The sequence below is a fragment of the Myripristis murdjan genome, chromosome 1 (genome assembly GCF_902150065.1).
Source record: "Myripristis murdjan chromosome 1, fMyrMur1.1, whole genome shotgun sequence".
Classification (NCBI taxonomy): domain Eukaryota; kingdom Metazoa; phylum Chordata; class Actinopteri; order Holocentriformes; family Holocentridae; genus Myripristis; species Myripristis murdjan.
The window spans coordinates 28,826,114-28,843,770 of record NC_043980.1 but is presented as its reverse complement, the minus strand read 5'-3'; the positions used below and the strand labels follow the sequence as shown (position 1 = coordinate 28,843,770).

The following is a 17,657-nucleotide window of genomic DNA, read 5'->3' as shown; positions in this document are numbered from 1 at the left end:
ACATGACACAACAATAGGCGTGCTGGTCTGTGGGCCGGAGCGTCACTCGGGCTGTCACAGTTCAAACTGTTCGCGATGCTGATGGAAAAGTCTGGAACTTTCCACGCTGCTGCTAAATAAAATGGCCGGGCACTGAGACGGAGGAGAAGCGCCCAGTGCCGAGGAGGAGGACGGACCACGACAACTTGCTGCGGACTGACTTGTAATATTTATCAGCGGCAAGGACGCACTTTAGAAGTTGGTGACAGTCGACGGCAGCCTGGTCCATGGTCAAGATGGGCAAAGACTATTATGACATTTTGGGAATTAAGAAAGGAGCTTCGGAAGACGACATCAAGAAAGCATATCGTAAGCAGGCGCTACGCTACCATCCGGACAAAAACAAAGCGCCAGAAGCTGAGGAGAAATTTAAAGAAATTGCAGAAGCCTATGACGTTTTGAGCGACCCGAAGAAAAAAGACATCTATGATCGTTTCGGAGAAGAAGGTAAGGTGCTCAGTGACTCATGTATCATTGTCATCCTTATTTTCCTGTTTTTATGGCTTTTAAACTTTGAATGACAGACTGTGAAACTGTTGATGGAAGGAAGTTTGGTTCAAGTTCAGGTTGTCGGACATGTAGACGGGTGTACGTGCAATGGCGCCCCGCGCAGCGGCTGTAATCTGTGTGGATCAAGCCCGGCCTTACAGCCAGGAAAGGCGAGGCCGCGCAGGCAGGAAAGCGCACATTGGCATGTTCCCACAGGACTTTAAAGCCACACACACGGGACACTTAAAATGCAGCCCTGTGATTGGCTGTGGCGACTAAAGTGAGGCTGACAGTGAGATTAAACTGGAAGGGTCTTCAGGTGACGTCACGAAGGGGCGGGTCAAAGATGCTGGACACCTGTCAGCAGGGGTTTAGCAGCACTTGTGCAGCACAGAGGGCAGGTTCATGCAGGAAGGTGAACACCCAAAACTACCAGAGAAGAGTCTTGTTTTCTTTCTTTATTTTTTGAACAGCATTCCTGATGGCATCTGCACACAGGAAGCACGACTGAAAACTATAGCATTGTCTTTTCTAGCCTTTAGAGGAAACAGGTTGCTTCAGTTTATTGATGTAATTATTTATTCAGTCATGTGGTGATTGAGAGTGTCCTGTGTGTGTGAGAATGTGTGAGTGTGAGTCATACATTGTAAAGCACTTTGAGTGGTCAGTAGATTAGAAATGCAATCCATTCATTGTTCACGTTACACTCTGTTTGCTGTTAATCTCTGACACCTTGATTTTTACATCCATGTCTTCTCGGGGTGTCTTTGTCAGCAGGGAGAGTCACTTGACACTGTAAAGTCTGTATTTTAAAAATTAAAAAAAAAAAAAAAAAAAAAAAAAAAAAATTCAGTTGCATGTGGCATGATTGGCAAACTCATGACTGGAAATATAAGCTCAGCACTGACAAAAGTAAATGGGCTACAACTCAAGGCAGTGATATTCTTCACAAGCTACACTTGACAAAGCAGCACTTACAGTATTTCTCTCTGTCATCCAGGTCTGAAAGGTGGAGGTCCCACAGGGGGTGGGGGCGCTGGTCCCGGCACATTCAGCTACACCTTCCAGGGTGACCCTCATGCCATCTTCGCTGAGTTCTTCGGTGGGCGTAACCCCTTTGAACAGTTTTTTGGCGGCCGCAATGGAGGCATGGATGAAGAGATGGACACAGATGACCCTTTCGCCCGCTTTGGGATGGGAGGCATGGGGGGCAGCGCAATGGGAGGGTTTCCACGCTCCTTCAGCAGTGGTATGGGAGGAATGGGGGGCATGGGAGGAATGGGTGGTCGCTCTAGCAGCTTGATGAAACGCCAAGACCCGCCCGTGGTCCACGACCTTGGGGTGACCTTGGAGGAAGTGTTCTCCGGTTGCACCAAGAAAATGAAGATCTCTCACAAACGGCTGAACCCCGACAGGCAAACGACAAGGATAGAGGACAAGATTCTGGAGGTGGAGATAAAAAGAGGATGGAAGGAGGGGACCAAAATCACTTTTCCCAAGGAGGGGGACGAGACCCCCCACAACATTCCAGCTGATGTGGTCTTTGTTGTAAAGGACAAGCCGCATCCGGTGTTTCGACGGGATGGCTCTGACATCATTTATCCAGCCAAGGTCTCTCTCAGAGATGTAAGTTAGGATTAGGTTTGAATTCGTCTCAGTGTCCTTTATCAAAATGCACACAAGTAAATTACTAGAGGACTAAAGCCAATAACAGACATCTCAGTTATCAGATATCAATTGTAAATCATGTTATCATCATCCTAATGTTAATGTGCCTAATCATAATGGTTTTTGGAATTTAGTAATCTAACCTTCCTTTGTTCTTGTTTTCCCCTCTCGATCCCTCAGGCCTTGTGCGGCTGCACAGTCAATGCCCCCACGCTGGACGGCAGGATCTTACCCGTGACAACAAAGGATATAGTGCGGCCAGGGATGAAGCGGCGGATCACTGGGGAGGGCTTGCCTTTGCCCAAGCGCCCCGATCGTCGTGGAGACCTGGTAGTGGAGTATGAGGTGAAGTTTCCAGAAAGACTCAGTCAGAGCGCTCGAGACACCATCGCCCAGGTGCTCCCACCTTCTTAAAACTGAGGAGAGGAACTCGGGGACTTGCTCAAAGGAAAGAGTTCCTGGTTTCAGTCAAAGCTGCCAGCACTGTCAGATCTCACAAGGAAGACCGCATGGACTGGAAACTAAAAATGGACAATCAGAGAGACAGAATTGTGGGACTCTGTAAACATAAAGTGTTTTCTCAGCAACAGGATGTCTTCCTCTTTTTAAGAAAGAAACCATATGCTGATGTCAGGGCACGCTGGCTTCATCACTGCATCCTTTTTTGGGGTGCACTGATAATCCAGGGTAGACTGTGTTTTTGCTGTTATTTCTTATTTTGAGTGGATGGAGGTGAATGTATTATTTGAGTGGGGATTATATTTCAGGGCTCCATGAGATGCTAATGTGTGTTGAGGTGAACACAGTTTATTATTATGGTGGTAATAATGATAATAATTATTAAGCCAAGGCAAAACATTTCCTTGATTTTTACATCAGAAGTCATTTACTAGAAATTCAAGCCTTGGAGGCAGCTGTGCTGTTGTGACCACCTGAAGAAAGGGTCCTTTGGCTGGTCTGCCTATTTTGTGTATAAATGTGTGGATGTTGTAAAGTTTTTATTTTGTTTTATATAGGAATAGGGAAAAACTATTTGTATCACTGCAGCACTCCTAGACATTATTACGAGAGCATGAAGAGAATGGTTGTGTTACTTTCTTTTTGAACCTTGCATAAAGTTAAAAGAAATACTGTCTATGCAGTAACCAAGGTTATTTACTTGAACAAACCAATATTTACCTTGTTTACCTTCCCTGCTGTGTTCATGATCCTGGTGGATTTACATTCAGTGATCGGTCTCAGTCACTGTTCAGTTTTCTAGTGTTTTTGTGGTCATCTTCTCTTTCTAAAAAACCAAAGAGCTGTGTTTACAAATAAAATCTCTGTCACCTGTCTCTGCGTAACTTGCACCTTGGGGAAAATGCTTTCCCTCAATGACTGCAGCATTTCATAGGCCAATGCCATATGTCCATGTCATAAATATGACCAATGCCGGTGCTCTGTTTACTAAGCATTCGATCAAAATGAGTTTGATCAAAATAATAGATCAAAATACAGATGTTACTCTATGCCATGTGAACTGTTATTGTTTCATTGGAAGTAAAAAATTCTCTCTCTGACTACACTGAGTTATTGTTTGTTTGTTTTTTCCCTACAAAGAAGTTATTCTTCCGGGATAAGAGCAACATGAAGATCTCCAAGGCAGTATATAAATATTTCTTAATGGGCTTCTTAGTGGCTGCTCAGTTTGTGGCATTAGTGAAGAGCCGCAAGGCTGTGTCTTTGGCCCGATGTTGGCGGATTTGCTCCAGGTCATGACCAGTGGAGCTTCTGATAACGCGTGATGCTGTCAGAAGACTGTTTATTCCAGACCCAGGCAGATGCACAGGGGCACACAAAGAGCAAGCTGCAAGACGCTGAACAATAAACACTCAGAAATGCGCAGGCTGAAATTTATGGCAGTCATGAGCTGTTTCTTAGAATAGCCAGTAAGAGAAAAGGGGGTTGGGGAACTGAAAATGGAGTATGAAAAAAAAAGATTGTACTTGAAACAAGCATATAGAGAAACCAAATCATGCCCATTTTATGGTTACACAAGAGGAAAAACAAGCCATTATATTTGCTCGCTGTACAATCAGATCATTGTACTTTTTTCTGGATCTATATGGTGCATTTTTTTTTTCTTTGACTGAATCAGATGACTACATGGAATTGGATCATTGGATTATTTTCTGGAGCATTTGAATCAAGTCATTTTTGTCAACTGCTGAAGGCTTTTTGGTCTATTTTGACCTGGATAAAACATGAAGATTATTCATACTGGCATTTTGTGTTTCCTCTCAGGTGAGTTGTCTTCCATCCTAGAAATCATATTGGTATGTTTTATTTTCTTTGTGATACTCCATGCGGGTGTGATGGCATTCTTAACCTAACAATGGTTGATCCATTCTGGTGGGTTGTTGCAGAATAGACAGTGACGTGAATTTTAATATCTGCATAGCTGTTGCATGGTGCTTTCTAGTAAGTCAGAACCTGTGGTGAATAATTTGTATTAAACTGGCTCAAACATTCCTCAACAATCTCACATACTTTACCCTTCTGCAATCTGTGCTTTTATACGTGGGTAAATTTGATGTTTTACCTTCTAACTATCTGAAGAACTTCATTATTAATTGAAAAGCAACTTTCAATGTGACCATACTGAACGAATGAGTCATGGATCAACGATGAATCATGGACCAGATATATTGCCAACTAAACCTTGCTCAGGGTTTGTTTGTTTGTTTCTTTCTTTTATTCTTTTATTCTTTATTTTTGTTTGTTTTTTGTCATCAAGTTGACTTTGACATATTGTAATGCAGTTGATTTTGTGATAAGCCTTCTAACAAATAACTCGAATCTTGATTTGTGTGTATACATATACATAGTGTTTCAATTAAATAAATAACAGCAAATAAAAAGAACTACATGTTAATGTTTGAGTCATTAGACTTCAAACATCAACCTTAATAACACACATTTATTTCTAAAGCTGGAAAGTATAGAAAGTATTACATTAATAGAAGAAAATGTGCTCTATCTAAGTCTCATTTATACCAGAATATTATAAAGGCTACATGTGGTATAAAAAGCTTGGTTGTAAGTTGAAGCTGTGTTCTGTGGCCATGTGATGTCACTCTTTAATAAAGTAGTAAAACATTACTTTCCACTTTGCCTAGCTTCATGGTCATATTGTGAGTGCAAGAGTGATGTAAAAGTGATCAGTGCATGCCTGTGTAATGGACATCTGAGCTCAGTCTATATCACCATACAGGGTCAGGAGTAACCCAGCCTGTTTTTTTTTTTTTGTTTGTTTGTTTTTTTGTCACAGCTGTGTGTGTGGAGGCATCCATGGTTTTGGAAGTGAGTGGGCATGTTGGAGGGGAGGTCTCCATCCTGTGCTCTGGGAAATGGAGCACAGACAGCAGCTCCAACAACTACAACATGTACCTGTGTAAAGGGGTCTGCTCCAGCAAAAACATTCTTGTCCAGACTGACTGGAAGAAGTCCAGTGTCACACAGCGAGGGCGGTACGGCATGCGAGTCAACAGGAGAGATGGAGTCTTCACCGTGACCATAAAGAGGCTTGAGAAGGCAGACGCAGGGATTTATCACTGTGGACTGGAGAGAACCTTTAAAGTCATGTACCAAGAGGTCAATCTCAAAGTCCTCGATGGTAGGTGTTTTTTGTTTCACCCATTCTGGTTTTGTTTGTAAAACTCCCCATCTTTTGGAGACTCCTAGTTTTTTTCCCCTAGAAAAAATGGGAGCTCAGCAGGGTTAGTAATTGTGATATTATATAAACTTCATAGCATTAACTGTCATTGTCAAATAAACATACTGTATTTCTTAGGTTGAAAAATGAGCTATGAAAAATGTGATTGTGGGTCAATATCTTGTCTCCAAAATATTAATGTTTTTGTCAACAAGGTGACATCAACAAACTGTATACAATTTTAGATCTTTCCACAGACATTTAGAAAACATATAATCTAATCTAAATTGAGCTGCTAAATAAGTGGCGTTTTAACTCACCGTTGTATTCATTAGTACTGTGTTGTGAATTGTATTGAACTGACGTGATCTTATACTATTGACCTCGCAATGTTTATCTATCGGACAGTAACAGCATCCTTTTTTACATAAGCACATATACACTCTTAAGCATATTTGTGTGCTTACACACATAAGCATGCTCAAACACACTCTGTCCTGCCTGTGTGCTCTCCCATGGATACACTGTATTTGTTCTCTGTCCTGTTTTCTTCAAGCCTCCACTGTGTCTTCTGGATTTGCCCCCTCCAAAGTAACTCTGCTCGCCACAGTTAAGACCATGCCCCAGGAAAACTACCCATCCAGTAATGAATCCTCACCAGCACCAGGCACCCAGGCAACCACAGAGGAGAAGACAGATCGCTCAGCAACGAGCCTCACAGGTAGCACAGTTCAAAGTCATTTGGCATGGTCAATGCACCTTTGAATTTACAGAGTGAGGAGTAAAATGAGGTAAAAATTTAGTTAAAATTGATGCTTGCTTTCACTTGATAGTAGGTAATCTGATTACAATTCAGATCAGTTCAGTTCTGTTTGTATAGGGTCTAATTCTAACATGAACCAAAATCTCCCACGAGCAAGCACTTGACGACAGTGTAAGGAAAAAAACATCGTAAAAAGAAAAACTTTGAGCAAAACCCAGCTCGGCCTGCCTCGCCTGCCCAGATCAAGGAACGGATATGAAAGTTACTAATATAACTGTTGTTCTCTGAACTGAGGGAACATGCCAGTCATTCCTTTGGAACTTCCTTCTGTCTTCGCCACAGAAGGAAGGGTGAGTAGAGCAAATTTTAGAGTAATCCCATGCCAAAGTACAGGTACTTTCTGTACTTTAAAAAAATCTTACATTCATTCTATGGATTATTTGTTTAGGCATGAACCTGAGGGATTTTATCTTTCCTCAGCCTTATCCTTAAAATTTGTTTAAAAAAAAAAAAAAAGTGGTGTGCCCTCCCATTTGAAACTGCATAATCTGCCTTTAAGCTTCAAGATGGCAACAACCGTAAGGGGACACTCTGTTCTGGCTTCAAAAAGGAGGATTCGAAACCTGTGGATGATGAAGTAAAATTAACAAAAACAAAAACAAAAAAAAAAAAATGCAATGCAATTGACAACGGCTATGGATACCCCTGAAACACATGTAATCAGTTGGACAAATAGCCTGCATATGGAGGTAGGGATAAGTAACCTGGCTGATCTAAATTCACTCCCAGCTCCTGATTTGGAGTTGGAAACACAGTACCAGTAAATATTTGTATCGCAGGTGAGGAATTGCTACACGTGGGAGGGGTAGCAACTCAAGACTACACGTTAGAGCTTTCTGAAACAGTGTTGAACAAGCAGAGCACTGAGCCAGGCTGAGTCATGTAAAGCAATGGGATTCATAATAAAAGCTGCTCAGTTCATATGTTGGCACTAATGAAAACATGTTCGTCTCCATTTTGACGTTCCGACTGGCAGCTCAGATTGTTGCATGTGCATGACATGGGGTTAGATTTAGACCTAACTTCAGCAACAGCAGGCAAAATTTGATGAAGTCTTTGAATCAAACTGTTTTAGAGGTGGTCTGGCAGATAAGTTATCACAGAGGCAGCTTCAACCTGATGTCATCATAAAGCAGCAATATGCAACATCTGTGTGTGATTGTGTGTGTGGGGATGTTTGAGAGTGTGTGGATGTATGGGTGTGTGTGTATTAGGGATGGGATGACAAAACATTTCATTGTGGGTTGTGATAAAAAATTCTCATGGCAAGTTGGTTGTGATGAATTTCCATTGTCAGGATCATCATAAATCGAAGCAAATAACTTGAATAGCTTGATATCCAAATATCAAATTTATACAGTATCTAACTATCCAAATTGTGAATGTCCTTACATGCGTGACTTGAAAAAGCTGTCTAGTTTTGTGTTTCTCAGCTTGGTCTAGATCATTTCCCTATTTATTTTGAATTGTTAATATAATAATTTAATAAGGATGTTCAGTAAAAAAAAAAAAAAAAAAAAAAGATGTGTTCCCTCTGTGATGCAAATAAAAATGTATTTCTTAAAAAATGTAAAGAGATTCCATTATGTTTAAAAGCCATTTCAAGAGTTTAAAGCATATTTTGGTGATTATTGGGATAATATTGTGAATCTCGATTAATATTGCCCAGGACAATCGTGATATGAAATTTTCATATAGTCCCATGCCATGTGTGTGTATGTGCGTGTGCACATGTGCACACTTGTCTGAGTTTGAGTGAAGGTGTGGATCTCTTTCTTTTTACATTTGGAAGGAGGGAAGTGCTGCTGCCTGGTCTCACAGACATGATGTGAACGGCATCACTGAGCCAGCTGCTTCATCACAGGATTTTGATGAGCATGACCATCAGAATAAATCATCTTTTTTCAGTGGTCACACAGTTATTTGAGCATGGGGATGTGATAACACAGATTACTGCCTTTTCTGCAAAAAAGATTAGGTCAATTAGAAAGTCCTTTGAACTTGAGTGCGACAAGCTTCTGCCACAAGACACGGCCCTCTGTCTGGCTGCCTTTCAGTGAGATGACAGCATTTGTCAGTGACTTAAACCACATCAGTTTCTTTATTTGAGAGGATTTTTTCCAGTTTGCCCACCAGAGGATGCTATAATATCTTAATGGACTTAGCCAATGTCCTTCTTATGGTTGTACATGCATTTCCATTATGCTGTCTGATATGTTGGACATACTTTCCCTGACTTTATGAAGGGAGGATCATCATTTATTATGGTAGTATTCTCAACATCTGCTTCAGCTATAGAGACTTTCTCAGTATATGGACATTAAAAAATGTGCATTTTTTTTTTTTTTTTTTTTTTTAACTTTCCTGGTTTTCTAGTCTAGGAAACCTTGAGTATTTTCAGTTTTGGTTTGGATAGCATGACAGAGCTGAGATCAGACAAACATCTGTAGTGGCAGAGGAACTGGTTTGTATTAGCTGCAGCCACTGTCTGGGTTAATGTGCTTAAAGGGAAAATGCACCCTTAAAACACTTTAACACGTAATAAACAGTTTCTGAGTTCATTTTGTTGCTACATTTTTACTAATTTTGTGGATAAATCTCACTTTTTCCCAACTGGACAAACTTTCTGAATAGAACAAGTTAATGCAGGTTTTCTGGGGGGTTGCTGGAAAGTATTCTGGGAAACGTTTGAAATCATTAAGTTAAGTAGATTCATAGGAGATAGCTTAAGGGAAAACAGGCACACCAAAAAAAAAAGTACACTGCGACACTTTAACACAGAATAACCCCTGGCATGCACTGAACATGACAGGCAAAACAAAAACCTTGCATAGTATTTGTTGATTTCCTCCAGAAATCTGGTGGAAAAATTGATCAAAATTGCTAAAGATGGAATTGTTCCAATAAAGTGTTACATGTTCTATGTTCGCCGCATAGCATAAATGCATAAATGTATAACTGTCTCTGTTGTGTACAGATACCTCTGTGGTCATCATTGTTTCAGTGAGCCTGGCACTCCTGGTTTGTGCAATTATCCCTCTTATGTTCTACGGACGCTGGAGGAGTAATATAAGTAAGGTGACACATGCACACACATGAACACATACAAATATCTTTCCACAATGTGTGCTCATATCATGACAGCGTGCACACACAGGAACCAAAAACAATGCTTGTTTTATTTTTTTTTTTCCCCAGCAGGCTCGAGTAGACCTGGTGGAGACAAAGCTGTCAAAGTCGAGGTAAGTGACTCTTGTCTACAAACAATTCAGACTATCCTCTATAACTTTTATCACAAAACTCAGGCTAAGGACACGTAAATGTCCACGTAAGAGTACCCGCAGTGACAATGTTGATCTGATGACAGGCTGATTACAATGAAGACAACAAAGAGGAAGGTGTCCCCTCTGCTCAGGATGCAGCAGGGCAGCAGCCTGCAGCGCCTCAGCTCGACCCAGACTCCAACATGCCCAGTAATTCCCAGTATGCTTGCATGTACCAGGCACTTGATCCCAAATCGCTGGACTGAGGACTAGGAATGTGAGGCCGAGGGAACTGGTTGTCTTTTAGCAGTGATCCCACAGGAAGATTCATTGGTTTCCAGTTAACCAAAGACTTGATTTGATTTAGTTTTTTCACCACATGCAAGGAATGAGTTGAATTGCTGAGCACTCATGCCAATGCTAGCCTGCTGGCTGATTCCAGGATCTGATCTAAATAAGACATAGTTCTTGCTCCAAGACTCCAGACTAGCCTTCTCACAGAGGGAAGTCCAGCAAATTCCCTTGTTTTAAGAAATTACTGAGGACCCATGTTTTCTGTCAAGCTGTTTTTTTTTTTTTTTTTTTTTTTTTTTTGTATCATCTCTTTTCACTGTCATGCATGCACAGTATTTGTTTTGTTTGTATTTGTTTGTTGTAGCATAGTATTTTATCGTAGCATTATATTTTTTTCTTTGATTTTCACTGTGTATTCTGTTGAATGTGTCTTTGTCTGAATTTGGTCTATTTTTCATAATATAATCTGTTGTAACTCAGTATTTGTTTCATATTGTGAAACACATTTGTGACTGTTAGATAGGCAAACACTATCTGATGAAAAGAAAGAGACTTTTCTTTCTTTGTGTTTCTGTGTAAGTTGCTGCTAAGCCAGGACAGTGGAGCTGCAGACTGGAATGCTATGTGGCACAGGCAGCTGACGATTGTCTTACAAAATGGTAACAGCCATTTTAGTACGGCCAGAAATATCCTGCGATATTGAAAGCCATCACATGACGATCACTGTGCAAAAGAATGAAGATTTCTCAGTGAGAGAGCAAACCGCTGGTGGTGTGTTTCAGAGTTCTGGAGGACTTTATAAGCGAAACCACTCTGATGATAAAGATGACATATAAAATACTTCTCAGCTCCACTGGCAGGGCTGTGGTCACTGTGGGAGAGCTGATAATTAGAGTGCAAGATAAGGATGACCACATGTTTTTTGTTTGTTTGTTTGTTTGTTTTGAGTATAATTGGGTTTCTGTCTTTCTCTCACTGCTGTAGCACTGGAATCGTGAGCAGAACAAAAGTAATAGTGATGAGAATGACTTGTACATAAGATACACAGATATCACATGCACACAAAGATAAAGACATGACTGAAAATTCAGCTGAAGTCTCTTCACCCTACTTCTGTGCCTGCATCAGTCTCTTTATAACAAGATCTTTTCTTGTAATAACACAAGGAAAAAGAAAGAAAATTTGGGACAATAAAAGTTGGACTGATAATGGAAAAACGCTTCTGATTTTGTTGAGAGGTGTGCAACTTTATTAGACACATGAATGAATGAGGGAGAAAAAAAAAACTGATTTTCAAACATGACTTTCTGGAACCAACAAAGATCAAAGGTTTACCAAAGAAAACAAGTATGGTGACAATAGCATGTCCATCTGTGTATTGTAGGACACACATGCATTCAGTTATGCATTCCCACAAACACACCCCACAGTAAGAGCGAATAGAGGATTTCACAAAATCACAAACCACTGCAAACTGAGAGCATTATCAGTCCATAATCTTTCATTTCTATAAGGTGTGTGTCTGTATAATATGTTTGTCTAGTTATAATTTTGGAAAAAATATGTGCTTTATTTTCTTGCAATCCCATGAGTGACGTCAGTGTGTCCTGCATAACATGTTGAAACTGCTTGATGGTAAATGTTGGTGTTGCTTTATGGTAAACCAGAGCTATTTGTAGATGTTTGTAGGAGCCACTTGCATCATGGTTCAAGTTTGTATGCTTTTTTGAGTAAGTGTAGGTACACACCGGATACTGGTCTTCTCATGACACCTACAGTCTTGTTCCTTTGTCTGTGTTTGAGCTGAGGACAGGAAGAAGCCATCTAGAGATGAAAGGCTTTTGTTATACAGTCTCGATGTTATCTGTGGTTTGATGTACAGCAGCAGAGAATGAGAAAAGGTATATACGTCATTAATTTTGCCTGACAAGTTTTTTTTTTTTTTAATTGAATTGTATTCATGCCATGAAAATTTTGCTAGACAGATAAGCGTGTTTAGAGCCTGTAAAGACTGTAACTGTAGAGGGTTGGCACATCAATGACCAGAATGAAGACCATTTCTATCTCCTGCTGTCTCCTCTATGGTAAGTCTGCTCAAAAACACATCTATCCCATTTATTCTGCTATTCAGTGAAATGCTACTTTATTCCTTCAGTGTTGCAAAATTAAATTTTGACAGCCATGTGGACAGTAGAGGCAGCCATCACTGTGGAGGGGTTTGAGCGGGGTGAGGTCTCATTCCGGTGCTCACACACGTTGGCATCAAGAAACCATAAGTACCTCTGCAAGGATCCTTGTACCGAAATTGCTCATAAAATGATTACTGTCAAGTCTGGAGAAAGGCAGCAGGAAGGGAGGATATCCCTGGTGGACTCAGGAGATGGAGTCATCAATGTGACCTTCACTCAACTCCAGAAGTCAGACTCAGGGAGGTACTGGTGTGGCGTGGACAGACCTGGCGTAGATTCATACCATGAGGTGCACCTTACTGTAATGGATGGTAAATATGATGTTATGTGTGTGTAAATAGTATGCTGTTGTTATTTACTGGAATGGTAGACACTAAAACATGACAGAACAAGTTTGGCTTTGAAATTTGGCTTGCATTTATTATTCTTTTTTTTCCTCTGCATGTGCAACTACACACTCATATGAACAAACAGCCGTTGGGATTCAAACAACGGCTGCTACACCTGGAGTTTCATATGAGACATATGAGAATGTTTCCACTATTACACACCCAGTATCCCAAATGGACAGGAGCACAAATGCTTCAAAAGGTAAGAGGAATGATACAAAAATAATTTATATTAAAAAAAAAAAAAAAAGCTTTATTAGATCCCACTTCTCTTGAACATCTTCAACCCTGCTGATCCCATCAAGTCAAGTTCATCATTACAAATGCATGCTGCTTGGCTGGGTTTTGTCCAAACCCAGAGAACTTTATTTTAAATTCTAGTGCAGTTCCCAAGGTTTCAAAGATCTCAGAGATGCCCTGCTGAATTACAGGAAATGTGCATAAAATTATGCACAAGATATCTTGATGTTTTCTATTTTATGTAATGCTGCAGGGATAAAACACTGGTGTGATGTGGTGTGGCAACCAGCAGATACAGAGATATATTATTGTCCAATATGAGGGAAAAATCTTTCTAACTTTGAAGCTACTTAAGGAGGAATTTAAGGGAAAATCAGAGTTCAAGCGGTTAATTTCTTTCATTTTACCATGCAGCATTAAATTGGCCAGATAGAAGAGAAGAGAGGACAAGCACAGGTGAGTTGCTGTTTCTGAGCATTTTGTTTGGCCCCTTCATGTGAGCTGCACATTCAGTTAAAATTAATAATTCCAGCTATTTTATGAATGTATATATACTATGTCCTCTGTCTTTGAAGTGAACTGGTTTACAGACACTTGCATAAAACTACTGCACTACTGCGTCTCCTTTGTTTTTGTTCAGACAATGTAGTGCATGCTGTTGGAGGGATAGTGGTTGTCAAAATCATAGCCATACAAGTGGCTGTGCTGATGATGTGCTTAAGGAGGTGGAGAGAGAGCTCAGAACCACAAGGTTGCACCAACACCACAAACGGTGTCACTGCAGCTGAAACAGAGGTACACATCAGACAAGAAATGCCAACGCCAATGCCATTACCAACCCCAGAAAAACTCTTATGTAATACAAAGGCTGAGCCACAGCGGCCACGATTTGAATCTGGCCTTGGACCCTTTACTGCATGTTACCTTTCCTGTCTCTCTCCACTTTGACTGTCTAATAAAGCAGAAATGCTCCCCAACATAAGCAATTTAGCACCGTCTTAGAAATAAAACTCACTATAACGCCAGACCAAATGTTTTTCTATGCCACTCTTCAACAGACTGACGGTGATTACGAGGACATTGAAAAAGTGATCCAACTGAGAAGGAAAGTGAAGATTTCCTTAGCCCAGTCTACTGTCAACCTAAAAGAGGACACACAAACATCTACAGCCACAGCCAGTGACTCTGGCCCACCCTGTCATGTCCCACCCTGTCATGTCTATCTTAATTTCAAAGATAGTGCAGATTCCACTTATTTAGCTGCAGACTTTCAAGATGATCATTGCATCAGTCCTGGGATCTACATCAATGCATAGCCCCTTAAAATGTCTGAAATAACTGATGACAATTCTCTTGGACATCAAACAACCCACTGCAGCAAATAAAATGCCTTTACAAGCAACATGACAACTTGTAAGTTCAGATCTAATTGTGATTCCACCGAATCAAGCCTCAAGGTAACCTATGTAAGATTTTCATGTTTATCTAACCTATAAGCTTTTAAGTGGGCCTAAAGATCTGGTGGAACATGGACGTCTAACTGGTTAATTTGTCCATTTGGTTGTTTGTTGTCCAGTTCAAAAGTTTTGTTTCCAGTTTGAGCACCTCTGACCTTATTTGAGCTTAACCAGTAGAGTGAGGCTGAAAACATTTGACATGCTTTCAGTTTAGGAAGATAGGAGGCCAAATGCTATGTACTTTTGCACACTTGTAGATCTGCATGTTCAGTGTTATAATATAATCATTTGTCCTTTGTCATTTGTAAACAAATAAACTTGTTGCGCACTGTGTTATTTTTGTATACTCATGATGCGCACCACTGCCCGTTTATAGCTCAACATCTGACTGGCTTGGACATGGACAACCACTATGCTACATTCAAGGTGGCAGACAAGTTTCATTTGCCTTCTCCTGGCCACTGTCTACTGGATGTGGTTTCTATGAACAATCACTGCTCATGAACTTACAGTAATTATGTGCTTGCCTTGAAAAAGCAACACATCTTACTCTCTTGCATATTTAATATTATGTGCCTGCCTTGAAAAGGCAACATATCTTATTCTCTTGCATACTTATTGTTATGTGCTATGCATATTTATTAGTGTGCAAGCTGGCAGCTTGCACACTCACGTTCTTCCTACTATTTCTTTCTTTCTTTCTTTATTATTCCGTACGTTTTTTGGCCCATAACTCCTCCTACAGCTTTCGTTTTAGGCCCACACAATAAATTGGAAAAATGTGCGGCCTGATTGGGAGAAGTTTGCTATTACTTTTATAAGCATTCCGACTCACAAAATTCTCGAAATTCCAATTTTATGGAAAATTTCGGCCATCTGAAATGAATGGCCAAAACTTCCCAAGGCTCTGAGGCGCAGAGCTTTTGACCTGCGTCCACGCACCAAATACGAAAAACGTGTGTCTTGTGGAGAAGAAGCGGCGTGTCCATTTTCAAGGTGCTCCGGCTTTCCGTTTTTCCAGTTTGAAGTCAGAATTTCAAACGGAATACACACTAATGGTGGAATGGTCGGAGTGCCAGAGTGAGTGACATCAAGGCTAGAGTGCAGCACCCCTGGAAAACCGTCTAAAAATTTTGTCTTTTACTTGCTCCCCTGGTCACAATTTTCACTCCACATGCATAATTCTTTGGAAAACTAGTAGGAAAACTAGTTCTGCTTTTAAAAAGGGGAATACAAAAACAAAGTAGGTTATACTTTTTAAACAGTGACACTTAACGAGGCAGGAGTGCCAGCTCTCTTCCCTATAGACTCCTATTATATCTGGAATGCAAAGTTTGGGGAGAGAAGCAGAAACACACACTTTTTCAACTCGCTCTAGTGCAGGCATTTTTGGGAGTTGGAAAATAATTTTGACACAGTTTGAAAGCCCAAAGCCTTACCTTTCTCATGATACATTTTATTTTCTCAGACTTAATGTCATTGAGGAAAAAGCATTTGTTTGACCACTACTTTTAGGAGATTCTCTCCCAAGCACCACGGTCATTCTTCCAGCTTGCCTACCTAGTTTCCCCAGAAACTGCACTTTTCTAGTTATTCCGTACGTTTTTTGGCCCGTAACTCCTCCTACAGCTTTTGTTTCAGGCCCACACAATGAATTAGAAAAATATGCGGCCCGATTGGGAGAAGTTTGGAAATTACTTTTATAAGGAATCCGACTTACGGAATTTTCGCAATTCCAATTTGGAAATCTGGGCCATCCGAAATGAATTGGCAAAACTTTGGAAGGCTCCAGGGCGCAGAGCTTTTGACCTGCGTCCACGCACCAAATACGAAAAACATGCGTCTTGTGGAGAAGAAGTGGTGCGTCGATTTTCAAGGCTCAATTCCAGTTTGAAGTCGGAATTTCGGACGCAATACAGACTAATGGCGGAATGTTCGGAGTGCCAGAGTGAGTGACATCACAGCTAGAGAGCAGCAGCCCTGAAAAATCGTCTAAAAATTTTGTCTTTTACTTGCTCCCCTGGCAAGGGTGGCAAGCACATTCAAAGATTCTTCAGAAACTTTACAAAGTCTAGTTTATCACTATTGTTGTTGTGACCCTGAGAGGGCGCTGGGTGGGGATGAGGTGATCTGCCAGGTGCTGGGATGGTGGAGGGGATATGGGTTTTGGGTAAGCTGTATGTGGGTTGTATTTTAATGTATGTAGCGGATTGATTTTGGTATGTATAAAAATTATGCTATGTCCTGATGATAGTGATTTGAATATGTAAAACAAGGTTTGAATGCTAGGATAATGATCCAGTCATCTCTGATGGTGATTGCTAATAATAGAAAATATTTCAGAAAATGATCATTGACTCTTTTTAAAGTTATCTGGCGAACTTGCCAATCCTACTTTGTGGAATACCCCTCAGGTAGCAACTAATGTGGATCGAAATGAGCAAGCAAGCAATCAAAAAAAACAAAAAACAAAAAAAACAAAAAAAACAAACAAACAAAAAAAAAAATCACTATAATTTGTTTGTATGAGTGATTATTTTAATGCTATGTTTTGATCTTACCACTTTGAATTTATTTATCAGTGTTCAAGTATGGCATCTAAACAGTTTAATAGTTGACACACCAAATTATCTTTTCATATCAGGGTCTTTAGGGCAAAACCACACTGAAGGGGAGTTAATGAAAGTCAGCTTGGGGGCTCGAAAAATGAAAAAGTTTGAAAACCCCCTTTTTTAAAAAACAAAATATAGTGTAAAACTTGATAAGGTGAATTAAATATGCTCCCAAAATGTAAGAACAGACACAAAACCTAGATGTTTGCTTCATTCTTTATATTACCTCCATCATTATCCACCACATGTGCATCTTGTGATGGAAAACAACACTAGTGGTCCGGCCCCAAGCGTTCCACTTGTCCCTGGCCTCCATACAGACCCCCTCTGTTCCTGCACACGGTCGCTCTTGCCGGTGACTTAAACCCAATTCATCAAGTTACACAAAGAACTGTTTACCTTAGCTGAAACACCTTCTGTGACTTAACTCTATTATCTTTACTGCACTTTTGGTTTGTTCAGTGTCTACGCTAATCGACTCCTCAACCAGACATAAAACA

At 40.5% G+C, this 17,657-nt stretch overlaps 1 protein-coding gene across 1 annotated transcript; it reads left to right on the top strand.

The window, feature by feature from the left end:
• The first annotated feature begins 34 nt into the window (after positions 1–34).
• dnajb1b (DnaJ heat shock protein family (Hsp40) member B1b) lies at positions 35–3,760 on the top strand. Its single transcript, XM_030061654.1, has 3 exons — positions 35–486; positions 1,529–2,154; positions 2,377–3,760. The coding sequence occupies exons 1-3, from the start codon at positions 267–269 to the stop codon at positions 2,608–2,610; spliced, it is 1,080 nt and encodes a 359-aa protein (XP_029917514.1). The 5' UTR covers positions 35–266; the 3' UTR covers positions 2,611–3,760.
• Positions 3,761–17,657: the final 13,897 nt, after the last annotated feature.